Source organism: Syngnathoides biaculeatus, chromosome 14 (assembly GCF_019802595.1).
Source record: "Syngnathoides biaculeatus isolate LvHL_M chromosome 14, ASM1980259v1, whole genome shotgun sequence".
NCBI lineage: Eukaryota > Metazoa > Chordata > Actinopteri > Syngnathiformes > Syngnathidae > Syngnathoides > Syngnathoides biaculeatus.
The window spans coordinates 9549758-9565269 of NC_084653.1; the positions used below are offsets into that span (position 1 = coordinate 9549758).

General features: G+C 41.7%; 1 protein-coding gene and 1 non-coding gene across 2 annotated transcripts in view; both read left to right on the forward strand.

The window, feature by feature from the left end:
- Positions 1 to 14187, forward strand: part of abca12 (ATP-binding cassette, sub-family A (ABC1), member 12) — a 44129-nt gene extending 29942 nt beyond the window's left edge. The window contains exons 37-45 of the mRNA XM_061841144.1: positions 829 to 1030; positions 1382 to 1491; positions 2870 to 3020; positions 7854 to 7988; positions 9105 to 9208; positions 9387 to 9479; positions 9655 to 9760; positions 12946 to 13083; positions 13487 to 14187. Of these exons, the coding sequence (XP_061697128.1) occupies positions 829 to 1030; positions 1382 to 1491; positions 2870 to 3020; positions 7854 to 7988; positions 9105 to 9208; positions 9387 to 9479; positions 9655 to 9760; positions 12946 to 13083; positions 13487 to 13591 (1144 nt within the window). The 3' untranslated portion in view covers positions 13592 to 14187. The remainder of the gene's footprint in view (positions 1 to 828; positions 1031 to 1381; positions 1492 to 2869; positions 3021 to 7853; positions 7989 to 9104; positions 9209 to 9386; positions 9480 to 9654; positions 9761 to 12945; positions 13084 to 13486) is intronic.
- trnas-gga (transfer RNA serine (anticodon GGA)) lies at positions 5650 to 5722 on the forward strand. Its single transcript has one exon. It is a non-coding gene; the product is annotated as a tRNA-Ser (tRNA).
- Positions 14188 to 15512: the final 1325 nt, after the last annotated feature.

Consider the following 15512-nt stretch of genomic DNA (forward strand, 5'->3'; position numbering starts at 1 on the left):
GTGGTCCTCCTCATATTCCGAAAAGTCAGAGTCCAGAAGAATATGAGGAGCCGGACGGGTCGTGTTCGGGACGTATTCATACCTCGCTGGTGGAGCGTAAGACACGGAAGTGGAGGACGTCAGGGAGCCTACCCGGATTGGACAGGCTTGGTCCTCCGGCAGACGGTCTACCTTGCGTCGGTCCCGGCGACGCCGGGTCTTTCCTGCTGGGTCCTGTACTGGCCAGTTCGTTCTGTCACGTCCCATCAGAACGAGAGGTAGGACCCAAATGCAGGAACTCGGAAGACGCAAGGTAGTTCAAGAAGAGACACATTTATTGTATGCCGAGGTCGGGGATCGAGCAGGCAGTCCGGCGCAGCAGCGGTAGTTGTGACATCGGACGAAGACAACAGATGAGCGGACAGGCAGGAGCTGGTACACGGGGAAACAATCAACGCAGGCAAAAGGATCAAGGAGTCAGGCTTGCAAGGTTGGTCGGAGAACGGACGAAGGTCGGTACACACAGGATCAATCAGGAGTATGAGAGTGCTGGAACGGGACATAAAGGTCAACGAACTGGCGCAGGACCAGTCGTCACCGGGTCCTATATATACGGGGGATGATCAGGCCGCATGAGGCACAGGTGTGTGCCTCCCAATCACCGCAGCCGCACAGCTCGTGCTGAAGCGGCAGGATCATGACAACTCCCATTTAAAATAAAGAATCCATTCCATAATGAATTAAACTTCTCTGTCACTTTTAATTTCTTTCACCTTTTTTTTCATAACTGGTAACTCTGTTGCATGCCTGACACCAATTAATTATTTTGTCAACATTTCCTAACTGCAGGCACCTGATTTTGGGCAGAAAAAAGGTGTCCGAGGTGGTTGAGGACGAGGATGAAGATGTAGCAGCTGAACGCTTGCGGGTGTCCAGTGGAGCGGCAGGTGAAGACATCCTACAAGTTAACCAGCTCACGAAGATCTATCAGCATGTCAACAAGAAGATTTATGCAGTCAAGAAGCTTTCTGTGGGAATTCCTGCAGGAGAGGTAAGCCAGTTGGCAAGAGTTAATACCTTGGTGAGACTCCTTTCACATGTACTACTAATAATATTCCATCTCCTTATGTGGAGCGGTAATCGGAATTAGACTCAGATAATCAATAATGACAAAATTCAGGAGTACACAGGAGGTGAGTATTTATGAAGGTAACCATCTAGACCTTGAGGGAGGTCTTTCCTCCACTGCAAACATTGATAACTAAATGATCACAAATTCCCAATTGTGGCTACATTGCAATGGACAGAATTATTCTAAATGTATTCTATGGTTTAATTATTTACTTATCTTATCGAATTCATGCTGTTTATAAAGTGGTGTATTGGACTTTTTTTTCCAAAGTGCTTTGGTCTGCTGGGAGTGAACGGAGCAGGAAAAACAACCACTTTCAAGATGCTCACAGGAGATGTTAGCCCCACTGATGGTACTGCGCAGATCAGGGACTGGGATGGGTAAACTCCTCATTCATGATTTTTTTTAGTTTGTAAAAGCACAGCAAAGCAAGTTAGATGAAAGCATATGGTACTCTCTGCAAACATGTTCACTCACACCATCTCTGATGATGAATAGCTTTTAGCTTTTGTGCTATATTGTTGGAGGATCACTTCAGTGCCAGATACATGCTGCTTACATAATCTATACAGAGTTACACAATACTAATATTAGTTTAATCTATTAATACATCTTGTTCAGCTCACTAATGTATGTATGTATTTCTATAAAGCCCTGGCCACATCCATGTTTCCAGGCAAAACATTTTAGTACTGGTACATGGGGATTTTCACTGCACGCTCTGTGTTTGGCCCACTGTACCCAAACAGTTATGGACCTGAGACTCAATATTTTCATTTTGGGAATATTTATCCCTACAAGATGTAAAATTAGTTACCTTGGCATTAAATAATTTGCGCTTTAGGGTAATGCAATATAAATTTTACCTTGAGGGACAAACATTCTCTAACTCGAGTGCGTGTCAATAGAAAATGTACAAAGGCATTTTATCCAAGAAACCCCACTTCCAATGACGGTGAGGAATTTTTAAAGTGGTAAATACTGTATAATCATTGAATACACTACAAAAACAAGATATTTAATATTCAAACTGATAGTTTATTTTTTTTAATCGTTAACTTGGAATTTGATGGCTACAACGTGTGCCAAAAAAGATGGGACAGGGCCATGTTTACCCCTGTGATATTGGTATTGAAATTGATGAATTATTTACCCATGCATTTGTTCTCAAAATGATGACCCTCAAAACTGAGCCTTTCGGGGTTCCCCCTTTTATACATAATCATAAGTCACCTCTTTCTCGTGAACCTGTTCACCTGTGGAATTTTCCAAATAGGTGTTTTTTTTAACACTCCATCCCAGTTTTTTGTTGCCCCCGTCCCAGATTTTTTTGTAACGTGCTGCAGGGATCAAATTCAAAATAAGTGAATATTTACCCCGCAAAATAAATAAATAATCATCTGTTCAAATATGGTGTTTTAATAATGTATTCATTTGAAAATAGGTTGTAAAGTATTTATAAAGCATTGTTTCTGTTTTCATTTCCATTTTACACAACATCCCAACGTTATTTGAATTGGGATTTGTATTTTTACTGTATGTGAGCTTCAGAGAGATCCTAGATATACTGCATTTATTTACCACCAATCACAATTACGTTGCATAAGTTGTTATTCAAACATGACACCACATTCAGAGTATTTTAGGCTACAAAGTATCATTAGTGAGTCAAGTTGGAAGGCAAACCATGCCCATCTTCCCCATTCGATATTCTGAATGGTTTTCAAATACGTCGGTCTTTTCTTTGTGTTTCCTCAGGCGGCTAGTAGACATTATGGAGTGCCGGCGCAAGGGAATTAACATCGGCTACTGTCCCCAGGTGGATGCACTGGATAATCTGCTCACTGGAGAAGAGCATTTGTATTTTTATGCTCGTATTCAAGGCATCACAAAGAGGGAGATAGACAGGGTAAGAATTAAAAGCTGAACTATTTTTTCCCCTCTCGTAGAATGAAACCAATGATGTCTCATATGAGGGGTGCAGGTTCATCAATGCCAAAATAATCAGCAATGTGTTGACAATATTGAATAATCTCCTACTTCTTCTGAAACTCAAACTGATTACATTTCTGATGTTAACAAATGGAATTCTCACTTCAGAATTATGTACACTTGTCAGTGCAAAATATTTTAGATGTCTTTGAAGATGACAAGATTGTATTTGAAATGTCACCACGGCCAACTATGGCTCCATCTCACACTGTATGGATGCAAAGATGTTATTATGGTCCTTCCATTCTGGTCAAGATTGTGATAACAATGACTAGAAATTGGCCACAGCCTCCATGATGGTGTAATGAACAAAGATGAAGATGATGCACCACCTAAGAGTTTTTCCACTGTTGTTTCCCAATACTAGTTTCCCATCCATTGTGGTGGATAATCAGACACGCCTTTATGGGGTTATTCCACAATGACATGTTTTTGTCAGACATAAGGTGCTGTAAAATTGTACGTTAGAGGAGATTGACTAATAATAAATGTACATCCACCGTGTCTCAGAAACAAAATACCAAACGAATCCCAAATACACAAATTTAGAATAAACCTTATTCAGTGGTACCTCTACTTAGTAACCCTTGGGTTAGTAGTAAAGTAATTCGTTCTGGTGAAGTAGAAGCACTTTTTACATGGAAATAGCCTAATCCGTTCCAAGACCCCCAACCCCACCAAAAAAACAAGCGTTCAAAGAATCTAACATAATAAAAATTATGTTCATTTACCATGGGCAATGCAGCCCTATGGGGGCACAAACCAGTGCAATCTGTAGGCCGGTCCCAAGCCTGGATAAATGCAGAGGGTTGCGTCAGGAAGGGCATCCGGCGTAAAAACTGTGCCAAACAAATATGAGCGTTCATCTAACGAATCCCATACCGGATCGGTCGTGGCCGGGGTTAACAACGCCCGCCCCCGGCACTGCTAACCTGCAGGGCGTCGGTGGAAATTCAGCTACTGTGGGTCTAAGACAAAGAAGAGGAGGAAACCAGATCCGTCGTCAGAAGAAAAAAAGGAATGCACAGAGCCTACAACTGAGTGTAGGGACTTTGAATGTTGGGACTATGACAGGAAAAGCTCAGGAGTTGGTTGACATGATGATTAGGAGAAAGGTTGATATACTGTGCATCCAAGAGAGCAGGTGAAAAGGTAGTAGGGCTAGAAGTTTAGGAACAGGGTTTAAATTATTCTACCATGGAGTAGATGGGAAGAGAAATGGAGTAGGAGTTATTTTAAAGGAAGAGCTGGCTAAGAATGTCTTGGAGGTGAAAAGAATATCAGATAAAGTGATGAGACTAAAATGTGAAATTGAGGGTGTTCTGTATAATGTGGTTAGCGGCTATGCCCCACAGGTAGGATGCGACCGAGAGTTGAAAGAGAAATTCTGGAAGGAATTAGATGAAGTAGTTCTGAGCATCCCAGACAGAGAGTTGTGATTGGTGCAGATTGTAATGGACATATTGGTAAAGGAAACAGGGGCGATGAAGAAGTGATGGGTAAGTACGGCATCCAGGAAAGGAACTTTGAGGGACAGATGATTGTGGACTTTGCAAAAAGGATGGAGATGGCTGTAGTGAGCACTTATTTCCAGAAGAGGGAGGAACATATAGTGACCTACAAGAGCGGAGGTAGAAGCACGCAGGTGGATTATATTTTGTGCAGACGGTGTAATCTGAAGGAGATTACTAACTGTAAAGTAGTGGTAGGGGAGAGTGTAGCTCGACAGCATAGGATGGTGGTGTGTAGGATGACTCTGGTGGTGGGTAGGAAGATTAAGAAGACAAAGGTAGAGCAGAGAACCATGTGGTGGAAGATGAGAAAGGAAGAATATTGTGTGGCCTTTCGGAAAGAGGTGAGACAGGCTCTCGATGGACAGCAGAAGCTTCCGGAAGATTGGACTACGACAGCCAAGGAAATCAGAGAGACAGGAAGGAGAGTACTTGGTGTGTCTTCTGGTAGAAAGGGGAGAAGGAGACTTGGTGGTGGAACCCCAAAATACAGGGAGTCAAACAAGGAAAGAGATAAGCGAAGAAGTGGGACACTGAGAGGACCGAGGAGAGGCGAAAGGAGTGCATCGAGATGCGACGTAGGGCAAAGGTAGAGGTGGCAAAGGCTTAACAAGAGGCATATGAAGACATGTACACCAGGTTGTACACGAAAGAAGGAGAAAAGATCTCTACAGTTTGGCCAGAGAGAGGGATGGAGATGGGAAGGATGTGCAGCAGGTAAGGGTGATTAAGGATAGAGATGGAAATGTGTTAACTGGTGCCAGTAGTGTGCTAAATAGATAGATGGAAAGAATACTTTGAGAAGTTGATGAATGAAGAAAATGAGAGTGAAGAAAGAGTTGAAGAGGCAAGTGTGAAGGACCAGGAAGTGGCAGTGATTATTAAGGGGGAAGTCAGAAAGGCACTACAAAGGATGAAAAATTGAAAGGCAGTTGGTCCTGATGACATACCAGTGGAGGTATGGAAGCAATTTGGAGAGGTGGCTATGGAGTTTTTGACCAACTTATTCAAAAGAATATTAGTGGGGGAAAAGAAGGCCCCGTAGCTCAGTGGTTAGAGCACTGGTTTGGAAAACCAGGGGTTGTGGGTTCGTATCCCACTGGGGCCTCCACTCCCTGAGAAGGGTTGCGTCAGGAAGGGCATCCGGCGTAAACATTGTGCCAAACATATGTGCATTCATCTGAGATGACACGCTGTGGCGACCCCGAAAGGGACAAGCTGAAAGAAACTTATTAGTGGGGGAAAAGATGCCTGAAGAATGGAGGAAAAGTCTTCTAGTTCCCATTTTTAAGAACAAAGGCGATGTTCAGAGCTGTGGGAATTATATAGGAATAAAGTTGTTGAGCCACACAATGACATTATGGGAAAGAGTGGTGGAGGCTAGACTCAGGACAGAAGTAAGTATCTGCGAGTAACAGTATGGTTTCATGCCTAGAAAGAGTACTACAGATGCATTATTTGCCTTGAGGATGCTAGTGGAAAAGGACCTACTTTGTGTCTTTGTGGATCTAGTGAAAGCATATGAGAGAGTACCAAGAGAGGAACTGTGGTACATGTATGATGGCAGCAGAACAATGGTGAGGTGTGCCTTAGGTGTGACAGAAGAATTTAAGGTGGAGGTGGGACTGCATGAGGGATCAGCTCTGAGCCCCTTCCTGTTTGGAGTGGTAATGGATAGGCTGACAGATGAGGTTAGACTGGAATCCCCTTGGACCATGATGTTCGCAGATGATATTGTGATATGCAGTGAAAGCAGGGAGCATGCTGAGGAACAATTAGGAAGATGGATACATGCACTGGAAAGGAGAGGAATGAAGATTAGCCGAAGTAAAACAGAATATGTGCGTGAATGAGAAAGGTGGAGGGGGAAGAGTGAGGCTACAGGGAGAAGAGATAGCGAGGGTGGAGGACTTTAAATATTTAGGGTCAAGAATCCAGAGCAATGGTGAGTGTGGTAAGGAAGTGAAGAACTGGGTCTAAGCAGGTTGGAACAGCTGGCGGAAGGTGTCTGGTGTGTTATGTGACAGAACAGTCTCTGCTAGGATGATGGGCAAAGTTTACAAAACAGCGGTGAGGCCGGCCATGATGTACGGATTAGAGACGGTGTCACTGAAGAAACAACAGGAAGCAGAACTGGAGGTAGCAGAAATGAAGATGTTGAGGTTCTCGCTCGGACTGAGCAGGTTGGATAGGATTAAAAATGAGCTCATTAGAGGGACAGCCAAAGTTGGATGTTTTGGAGACAAGATTCGAGAGAGCAAACTTTGATGGTTTGGACATGTTCAGAGGCGACAGAGTGAGTATATTGGTGGAAGGGTGCTGAGAATGGAGCTGCCAGGCAAAAGAGTGAAAGGAAGACCAAAGAGAAGGTTTATGGATGCGGTGAGGGAAGACATGAGGCCAGTTCGGGTTAGAGAGGAAGATGCAGGGGATAGGCTAAGATGGAAAAAAATGGCACGCTGTGGCGACCCCTAATGGGACAAGCCGAAAGGAAAAAAAGAAGAAGACCATGGGTGTGGGGTGATTATGTCAAGAGAAGGTTGAGAAACAAAAGGCAGGGTGGGGGACAGAGGAGGCAAACGTTTCACAGCTGAGAGAAAACACACGCAGGAATCTATGCACGCATCCAACTCTTTTCCACTAAAGTTTCTTGGGGCCCATGGTAAAGAAAGATGAATAAATTTGCAAAAAACACAAATGAAAAACTCTAGAAAATGTTGTACTTTCCCAATGTGCACTACCGTGTGAAAGCGCTAGCATGTGATTCTTGAGTGTCTAAGGGAAATGAAACACATTATGGGTAAAGATTGACGTCCTTCTTAGCCAATGGGTATGCAACAAAGATGCTACGGCGATAGCCAGTGGGAGAGTGGCTCTATTGCCCCGCTTTCAAACCAAGATACAGGATGCTTACGATCAGTGGAATTTGGGGGTTTAGAATTCAGTACCTATTTTCGTAATATGAATTTTCCTTTATAACTACAGAAAATATTTTTCTGAGAAAGTTTCACAACCTGAATTTTTCACAACTAGAGGTGTTCATCAGTGGAGGGGCTACAGTATAAGGATTCAATAGGCATTGATTTGGATTTAATAAGATAAATTGATGGGTGATGGTGGTTCTGAATGAGTCTCCTCCATGTTTCATAAAGCTTGATACTGTAATGAGTTTGTGCCTATAAAATCGTTGCTTACCTGCTGTTTTTTGCCCTTCATAATCGCTGCCTGTATTTTTCCAGGTGGTGAAGTACCTTCTAAAAAAGTTGGAGCTGAACCACCATCGAAATGTAATCACCGATGGCTACAGTTGTGGCACACGCAGGAAGCTTTCGACAGCTATTGCTCTCATTGGACATCCACAAATCCTGCTCCTGGTGAGTTTGCATAGCAAGAGCTGTACTTTTCCCCCTGCTTTAGTACCACATCGCAAAAAAGGCAAAATTAATTACATTTTAATGTACTATTTGCATTTTCAACAATGCATTGATTCCGTGAACTTTACTGATATTATATATTGTAAATTGTTTTTGGCATTGATGTTTCTAAATCTGTCCAGATCAACATCTGTAATTATGTCTCCAGAGTAACCTTTTTCTGTAGTCGCACTAAAGCAATATGGTTGTGACTTTTTACCTTTCTCAGCCCAGATAGTCATGAGTTTTGAAATGTTGGACTTTTTCTTGCACGGACATCAAAAGTTACAGTAGATAGTTGACAAAAGGCAATGACGTGACAATGATGTAACATCATTTGTAGTACTGTGTTCAAGGCAACTAAGACTGCAATTTCCAACCTCTGACTGGGAAAAAAAACAAAGTAACAGAAACATTTAGATAAACGTGCAACTGGAAACAAAACATGACTCGTGATAAAACTAACATGACACAGAGTTGTACAAACAAGGACCGACAAGAACTGAAAGAAAGTAGGGAGCTAAATACACACAGAGTAACGAGACAATGTATACATACAGGTATTTTCACTTTTGAAGTTAAAATAAATGGAGGCTCATGCCCTGAATTTTGAAAAGTGATGACATAGCATTCAATTTACATCACTTTAACACTTTCTACTATTCAATTTACTGTAAACAAAGATTGTAACATTTGATCTAAAAACTGTCACTGACTTTGCATAAAATCCTGCACTGAACAAGAAAAATGGTCATTTTTTATTTAGCAATGCATAATTGTACTAAAACGGTTGAAAAAACAGACAAGACATTGTTGTAAGACATTGTTGTGCACTGCTCATATGCCCTTGAGGAAATATTTACATGACATGTGAGGATTGTTATCACTGGCTCTGATATCTTAACCATGTTAAGTCTTAATGTCTTTCGTGTTCGACTCAGTGATAGCATCTCTCAGCATTCATGCACAGTTTCTCAGAGAATTTTCCTTTACGTTGTCCCCATTCTTTCAACTCTCCTATTGTCTCTTTTTGTATGAACCTTTGCTTGAAAATATTGTCCACCTCTCACATGTCAGGATGAGCCAAGCTCTGGCATGGATCCTCGAACCAAACGCCACCTGTGGAAAATTATCTCAGAAGAGGTGAAAGGAAAGTCTGCAGTCGTTCTCACTTCTCACAGGTTAGAAAATTGCCTTATTTCTTCATGCTTGACAGTGCTGTTCGTCCAGTGCTAGTTGTCCATCAGGAACGTATTAAATATTCAATATATTTTTATGAGGAGGGCTTCAGTCTTGCATATTACCCTTTTTGAGTCCAAACATGACCTTTAAACTTCTCAATTTTTGACGGTTTCTCAGCATGGAGGAGTGTGAGGCACTGTGTAGCCGCCTCGCTATTATGGTGAAAGGTCAGTTCCGCTGCCTGGGCTCTTTGCAGCACATTAAGAACAGGTTTGTGACCTCGGATCAACTTTACATAATCAAATAAGTCATTTCTGCCATCCTCGTGAACTGCTGCAGCTATTTCTGCATCCGAATACCCCCGCCCCCTCCACCACCACCACCTTCCCCCAAACTACCACCACCACTCACACCTGTAACATTTGGCCCATGTCCTTGTGTGCAGGTTCGGCAGTGGGTTCACTGTGAAGATGCACTTGGCAGAACCTGCCAGTGATGTAGAGCCAATCACTGTTTTCATGCAGAAACAATTTCCCAGCACTTATTTGAAGGTAAGATTTGGGGGCTGTTATAATATTTTACACATCTTTTCCCTTTTTCAATCTCTTCTGAAACTTTTGTGCACAGAATGTTGCCCTGTCATAGTACTTGTCCACTTGTTTTAACTGTGCTTCAAAGTGACACTGACAATTTTATCTATCCATCAATTATCCGAGCCGCTTATCCTTACACGGCTCATGGGAGTGGTGGAGCCTATCCCAGCTATCTTTGGGCAGGAGGCGGCGTTCACCCTGAAGTGGTCGCGCGCCAATTGCAGGGCACATATAAACAAACAAGCACTCGCACTCACACCTACAGGAAATTTAGAGTACTTCAATTAACCTCCCATGCCTGTTTTGGAGATGTGGGAGAAAACCCGAGTGCCCAGAGAAAACCCACACAAGCACGGGGAAAACATACAAACTCCACACAGGCGGGGCCGGGATTTGAACAAACATAAATGTCACCAAAAATGGATGGATTAATTACTCTATGTACTCCCTGCTATCTGATAGGAGAGGATTTGTTTGTTCTGTCCGTCATTGTGCCTCACTGGCATAAATAGATGAATCTTCTTCTTCTTCTTCTTTTCTTTTCGGCTCGTCCCGTTAGGGGTCGCCACAGCGTGTCATCTTTTGCCATCTTAGCCTATCTCCTGCATCTTCTTCTCTAACCCCAACTGCCCTCATGTCTTCCCTCACCACATCCATAAACCTTATCTTTGGTCTTCCTCTCGCTCTTTTGCCAGGGAGCTCCATCCTCAGCACCCTACCACCAATATACTCACTCTGTCGCCTCTGAACATGTCCAAACCATCGAAGTCTGCTCTCTCGAATCTTGTCTCCAAAACATCCAACTTTGGCTGTCCCTCTAATGAGCTAATTTCTAATCCTATCCAACCTGGTCACTCCGAGGGAGAACCTCAACATCTTCATTTCTGCCACCTCCAGTTCTGCTTCCTGTTGTTTCTTCAGTGCCACCGTCTCTAATCCGTACATCATGGCCCGCCTCACCACTGTTTTGTAAACTTTGCCCTTCATCCTAGCAGAGAATCTTCTGTGACATAACACACCAGACACCTTTCGCCAGCTGTTCCAACCTGCTTGGACCCATTTCTTCACTTCATTACCACACTCACCATTGCTCTGGATTGTTGACCCTAAATATTTGAAGTCCCCCACACTTGCTATCTCTTCTCCCTGTAGCCTCACTCTTCCCCCTCCACTTTTCTCATTCATGCACATATATTCTGTTTTACTTCGGCTAATCTTCCTCTCCTTTCAAGTGCATGTCTCCATCTTTGTAATTGTTCCTCTGCGTGCTCCCTGCTTTCACTTCATATCACAATATCATCTGCGAACATCATGGTCCAAGGGGATTCCAGTCTAACCTCATCTGTTAGCCTATCCATTACCACTGCAAACAGGAAGGGGCTCAGAGCTGATCCCTGATGCAGTCCCACCTCCACCTTAAATTCCTCTGTCACACCTAAGGCACACTTCACCATTGTTCTGCTGCCATCATACATGTCCTGTACTATTTTAACATACTTCTCTGCCACACCAGACTTACGCATGCAGTACCACAGTTCCTCTCTTGGTACTCTGTCATAGGCCTTCTCTAGATCCACAAAGACACAATTTAGCTCCTTCTGACCTTCTCTGTACTTTTCCACTAGCATCCTCAAGGCAAATAATGCATCTGTGGTACTCTTTCTAGGCATGAAACCATACTGTTGCTCGCAGGTACTTACTTCTGTCCTGAGTCTAGCCTCCACTACTCTTTCCCATAACTTCATTGTGTGGCTCATCAACTTTATTCCTCTATAGTTCCCACAGTTCTGAACATCCCCTTTGTTCTTAAAAATGGGAACTAGAACACTTTTCCTCCATTCTTCAGGCATCTTTTCGCCCGCTAGTATTCTGTTGAATAAGTTGATCAAAAACTCCACAGCCATCTCCCCAAATTGCTTCCATACCTCTACCACCGGTATGTCATCAGGAGCAACTGCCTTTCCATTTTTCATCCTTTGTAGTGCCTTTCTGACTTCCCCCTTAGTAATCATTTCCACTTCCTGGTCCTTCACACTTGCCTCTTCAACTCTTCCTTCTCTCTCATTTTCTTCATTCATCAACTTCTCAAAGTATTCTTTCCATCTATTTAGCACACTACCGGCACCAGTCAACACATTTCCATCTCTATCCTTAATCACCCTTACCTGCTGCACATCCTTCTCATCTCTATCCCTCTGTCTGGCCAACCTGTAGAGATCCTTTTCTCCTTGGCATAAATAGATGAATAAAGATATAAAGAAAGAAGACCATACGTTTGCTGATTTGATGGATCTGTATTGTTGTGCATGCCATTGAAATCAAGCAAATACAATAATTTAATGAAAAAAATTTCACGTCATCGACTAGGCCAGAGATTCCCAAACAGTGTTAAGGTGTGTTGTGGGAAGTTATCCAATTTTATGTAATTTCTAAAAAAACCCAAAACATTTATTCCAAGAAATAATGTATCTTTATTCATTCGGCATAAATAGATGAAAAAAAACCATTTATTCCAAGAAATAATGTATCTTTATTCATTCGGCATAAATAGATGGACAAAGATACATTATTTCTTGGAATAAATGTTTTTTTTAGCAATTACATAAAATTGGATAACTTCCCACAGCACACCTTAACATTGTTTGGGAATCTCTGGCCTAGTAGGTGACGTGAAATTTTTTTCATTAAATCATTGTATTTGCTTGATTTCAATGGCATGCACAACAATACAGATCCATCAAATCAGCAAATGTATGGTCTTCTTTCTTTTTATGTGTATATTAAACATAATGTGCGGCTTTTTTTCCTGGTGCTCAAATTTCCTCCCACTTTCCAAAAAAACAAGTCAGGTTGTTGAAGACTTCAAGACTTCTTCATGCATTCTCAAGCCCATCATTTCCAGACAAGTTCTTACATACTGAAAAAATGCTAAAGTGGAGAATCATAGAAAACAATCACCTGAAAAATAATACAATATTTTTTTCTCAAACCCAACATTCAAAAAAACAAATTAGTCATACAAGCCAATAAATGCTAAGTAATGTTAGTATTTGCTAAATTTGACGTCACACAGTTTTATTTTATTTGTTTTATGTATTTATTTTTAAAGCTGTTGAAATTCCCATTTTCTTATTTATTATCAGGACCAGCACTCCTCCATGGCAGAGTATCATGTTCCGTTCGCACCAGGAGGAGTGGCTGACATCTTCCAACACTTGGAGGATAACAGGACTTCTCTGAAGATCAAGCACTTTTCCGTGAGCCAGACCACCTTGGATGAGGTAAGCAGTAGTAAACTATCTTGGGTTTTTTGTAGATGTGGACAGGATACATACACAGATGCTGCGAAGTGACTGAAAAGCAGTAGCAAGGTAAACTGGGTGAGTCAAGAAAGCTTCAGTGGGAGTGAAAGACAGAATAAAGAGTGTAAAATTGAGGCACAAGGAAGCTGGCAGGTTGGAGGACATGCCTAAGGGTAAATACATGGAATATGAGTTAGGGAAAGAATTCTTGCACTCAGTGTTGATTTTCTACAATCTGCTCTTCTGGAGCTCTGGGAATGGAAGATACCACAAGGAGAAGAAACAAGGGGGAGCCGAGGAGAGAATATTAGCTGTGATTCAGGATTTCAAGGGGGGAGCAGAAGATTTCACTCCCAATAATACGATTGTTTAACCTCTACAGGTCTTTATCAACTTTGCCATGGGAAATTTTCACATGGAATCCATCTCAACTCACAGCAAAGGAGAAGATGATGACCTGGGCTTCATAAAAGAAGTACAGACATAGAGATGGCTGCTATGACTTCTGCAGTGAAATGAGAACATTATCCCGTTATATTGCATCTGTCGTAGATACTTTATGAGACAATAGTATTAGACTGTAAATCTACTGTGCTTGGCAATCATGTTTAACTCTTGTAAGCTTCAATATAAGGAATTAATATTTTTTTCGAGGTTGGTCAAACTCTATTGTTTCTGTTCTGTTGAGAACATTTTCATACAGTACAATACATGCACAGGTGAATATTTATATATGCATATTTACTTCACATTATTTTAGCCAACTTTAAATTTTACCTAATGTACTAATTGTGATTTGCATGAAGAATACAATTAATGACAACTTATTAATTGTTTTAATTGAAATTTATCAGTCAATAGCAATATATGTCAACAATCACAAAATGTTATACTAATGAAAAATATTGTTCATGGTCACTTCTTACTAATTACTTACTAATTTCGTGTTATCTTCGTATATGGTGTAGTTCATGAATGAACATAAAACATTTCTTCCGTGCTTATGAGCCATTTAGTTATGGTCTTGAATGAATGCGGCTGGATTTTTTTTTCATTATTCAATAAAACACATTATTCAATGAAACAGACAAACAGAGTAACTTTGTATGTACTGCCTGGCTACTGCAGTTTTTTTTCTTCCTGTTTTTGCTGGCAGGTGAACGAGTATGTCTGATTACACTCATAGGATGTATTATAGCTATGAGAAGCATACAGTGCAGTGGTGGAAGTAGATATATATGATTTGCTTGGTGGTCTTGGGCCACAACTGACACAATTTGCCAAGTCATCTGTTCAGTTCATCCATGCATTATCTGAGCAAATTATCCTCACAACAGTCACAGGAGAGATGCAACCTATCCCAAGTATCTTCGGGTAGGAGGGAGGGTACACCCTGAACTGGTTGCCAGCCAATCGCAGGGCACATGGGGACAGACAACAGTCACACCTAAGGGTAATTGACCCCTCCGTGGATATTGCGCAATCCGCGTCACTGACCAATCAGAGGCCAGAGATCTGCATAAACCAAAGCCCGTTTTTGCTCCCGCCATTTTCTCAGACAACATTGCATGGTCCAGTATAGGTTTAGTTAGCGTTTTATCGCGTATTTGGGTTATTTAACAAAAAATATTGTTAAGAGGTGGAGTCACGGACTTTGTAATAGTGATGACAGGTATCCTGAAAGGCTAGTTGGTGGAGTTCGATTCGTACCCTTTCCAAAACCGAAGACCTAGTATGAAAAATGCCTTCGATGGATCAAACTTTGTGGAAGACCGCATCATCAACTAAATCCATCTAATATCAACCAGAACACATATGTTTGCACGAAGGTATGCCCTATATTTGATTTTCAATACATGTCTCATATAAATGAATTGGCAGTTCTTCGCTAGCATAACACTGCTGCGTGTGAACGATTGACACACTTCATCTGTGTTGAGCGATATTTTGCGATGATCGGACTGCACAAACATATCGATTTCTTGCTGGCTCGCGGCCGAAGCTTAACCAGACTGTGTTTGCACGAAGATATGCCCTAAATTTTATTTTTAATACACGTCTCGTATAAATGAATGAGACGGTCTCCGCTAGCATAACATTGCTACGTGTGAATGATTGAATGAAATCAGAAGCATGGCGTCTCTCTCAGTTAAGAATGTTTTGTATTTGGAATCTATAATATATCGTTGATTTGAATGAAATGAGAAGCATGGAGTCTGTCTCAGTTCAGAATGTATTGTATTGTATTTGCCATTTTTACTGTTTGTCTTACGTCAGCGCACGTGGCGTGACGTCACTTCAGGAGGCGTGGTTAAGTGCCCTGTACGGAGGGGTCAATTATGTAAACACCACAATATCATACAAACTTATCTCACATATTTACCTTAAAAAATTAATGGCATACAGAG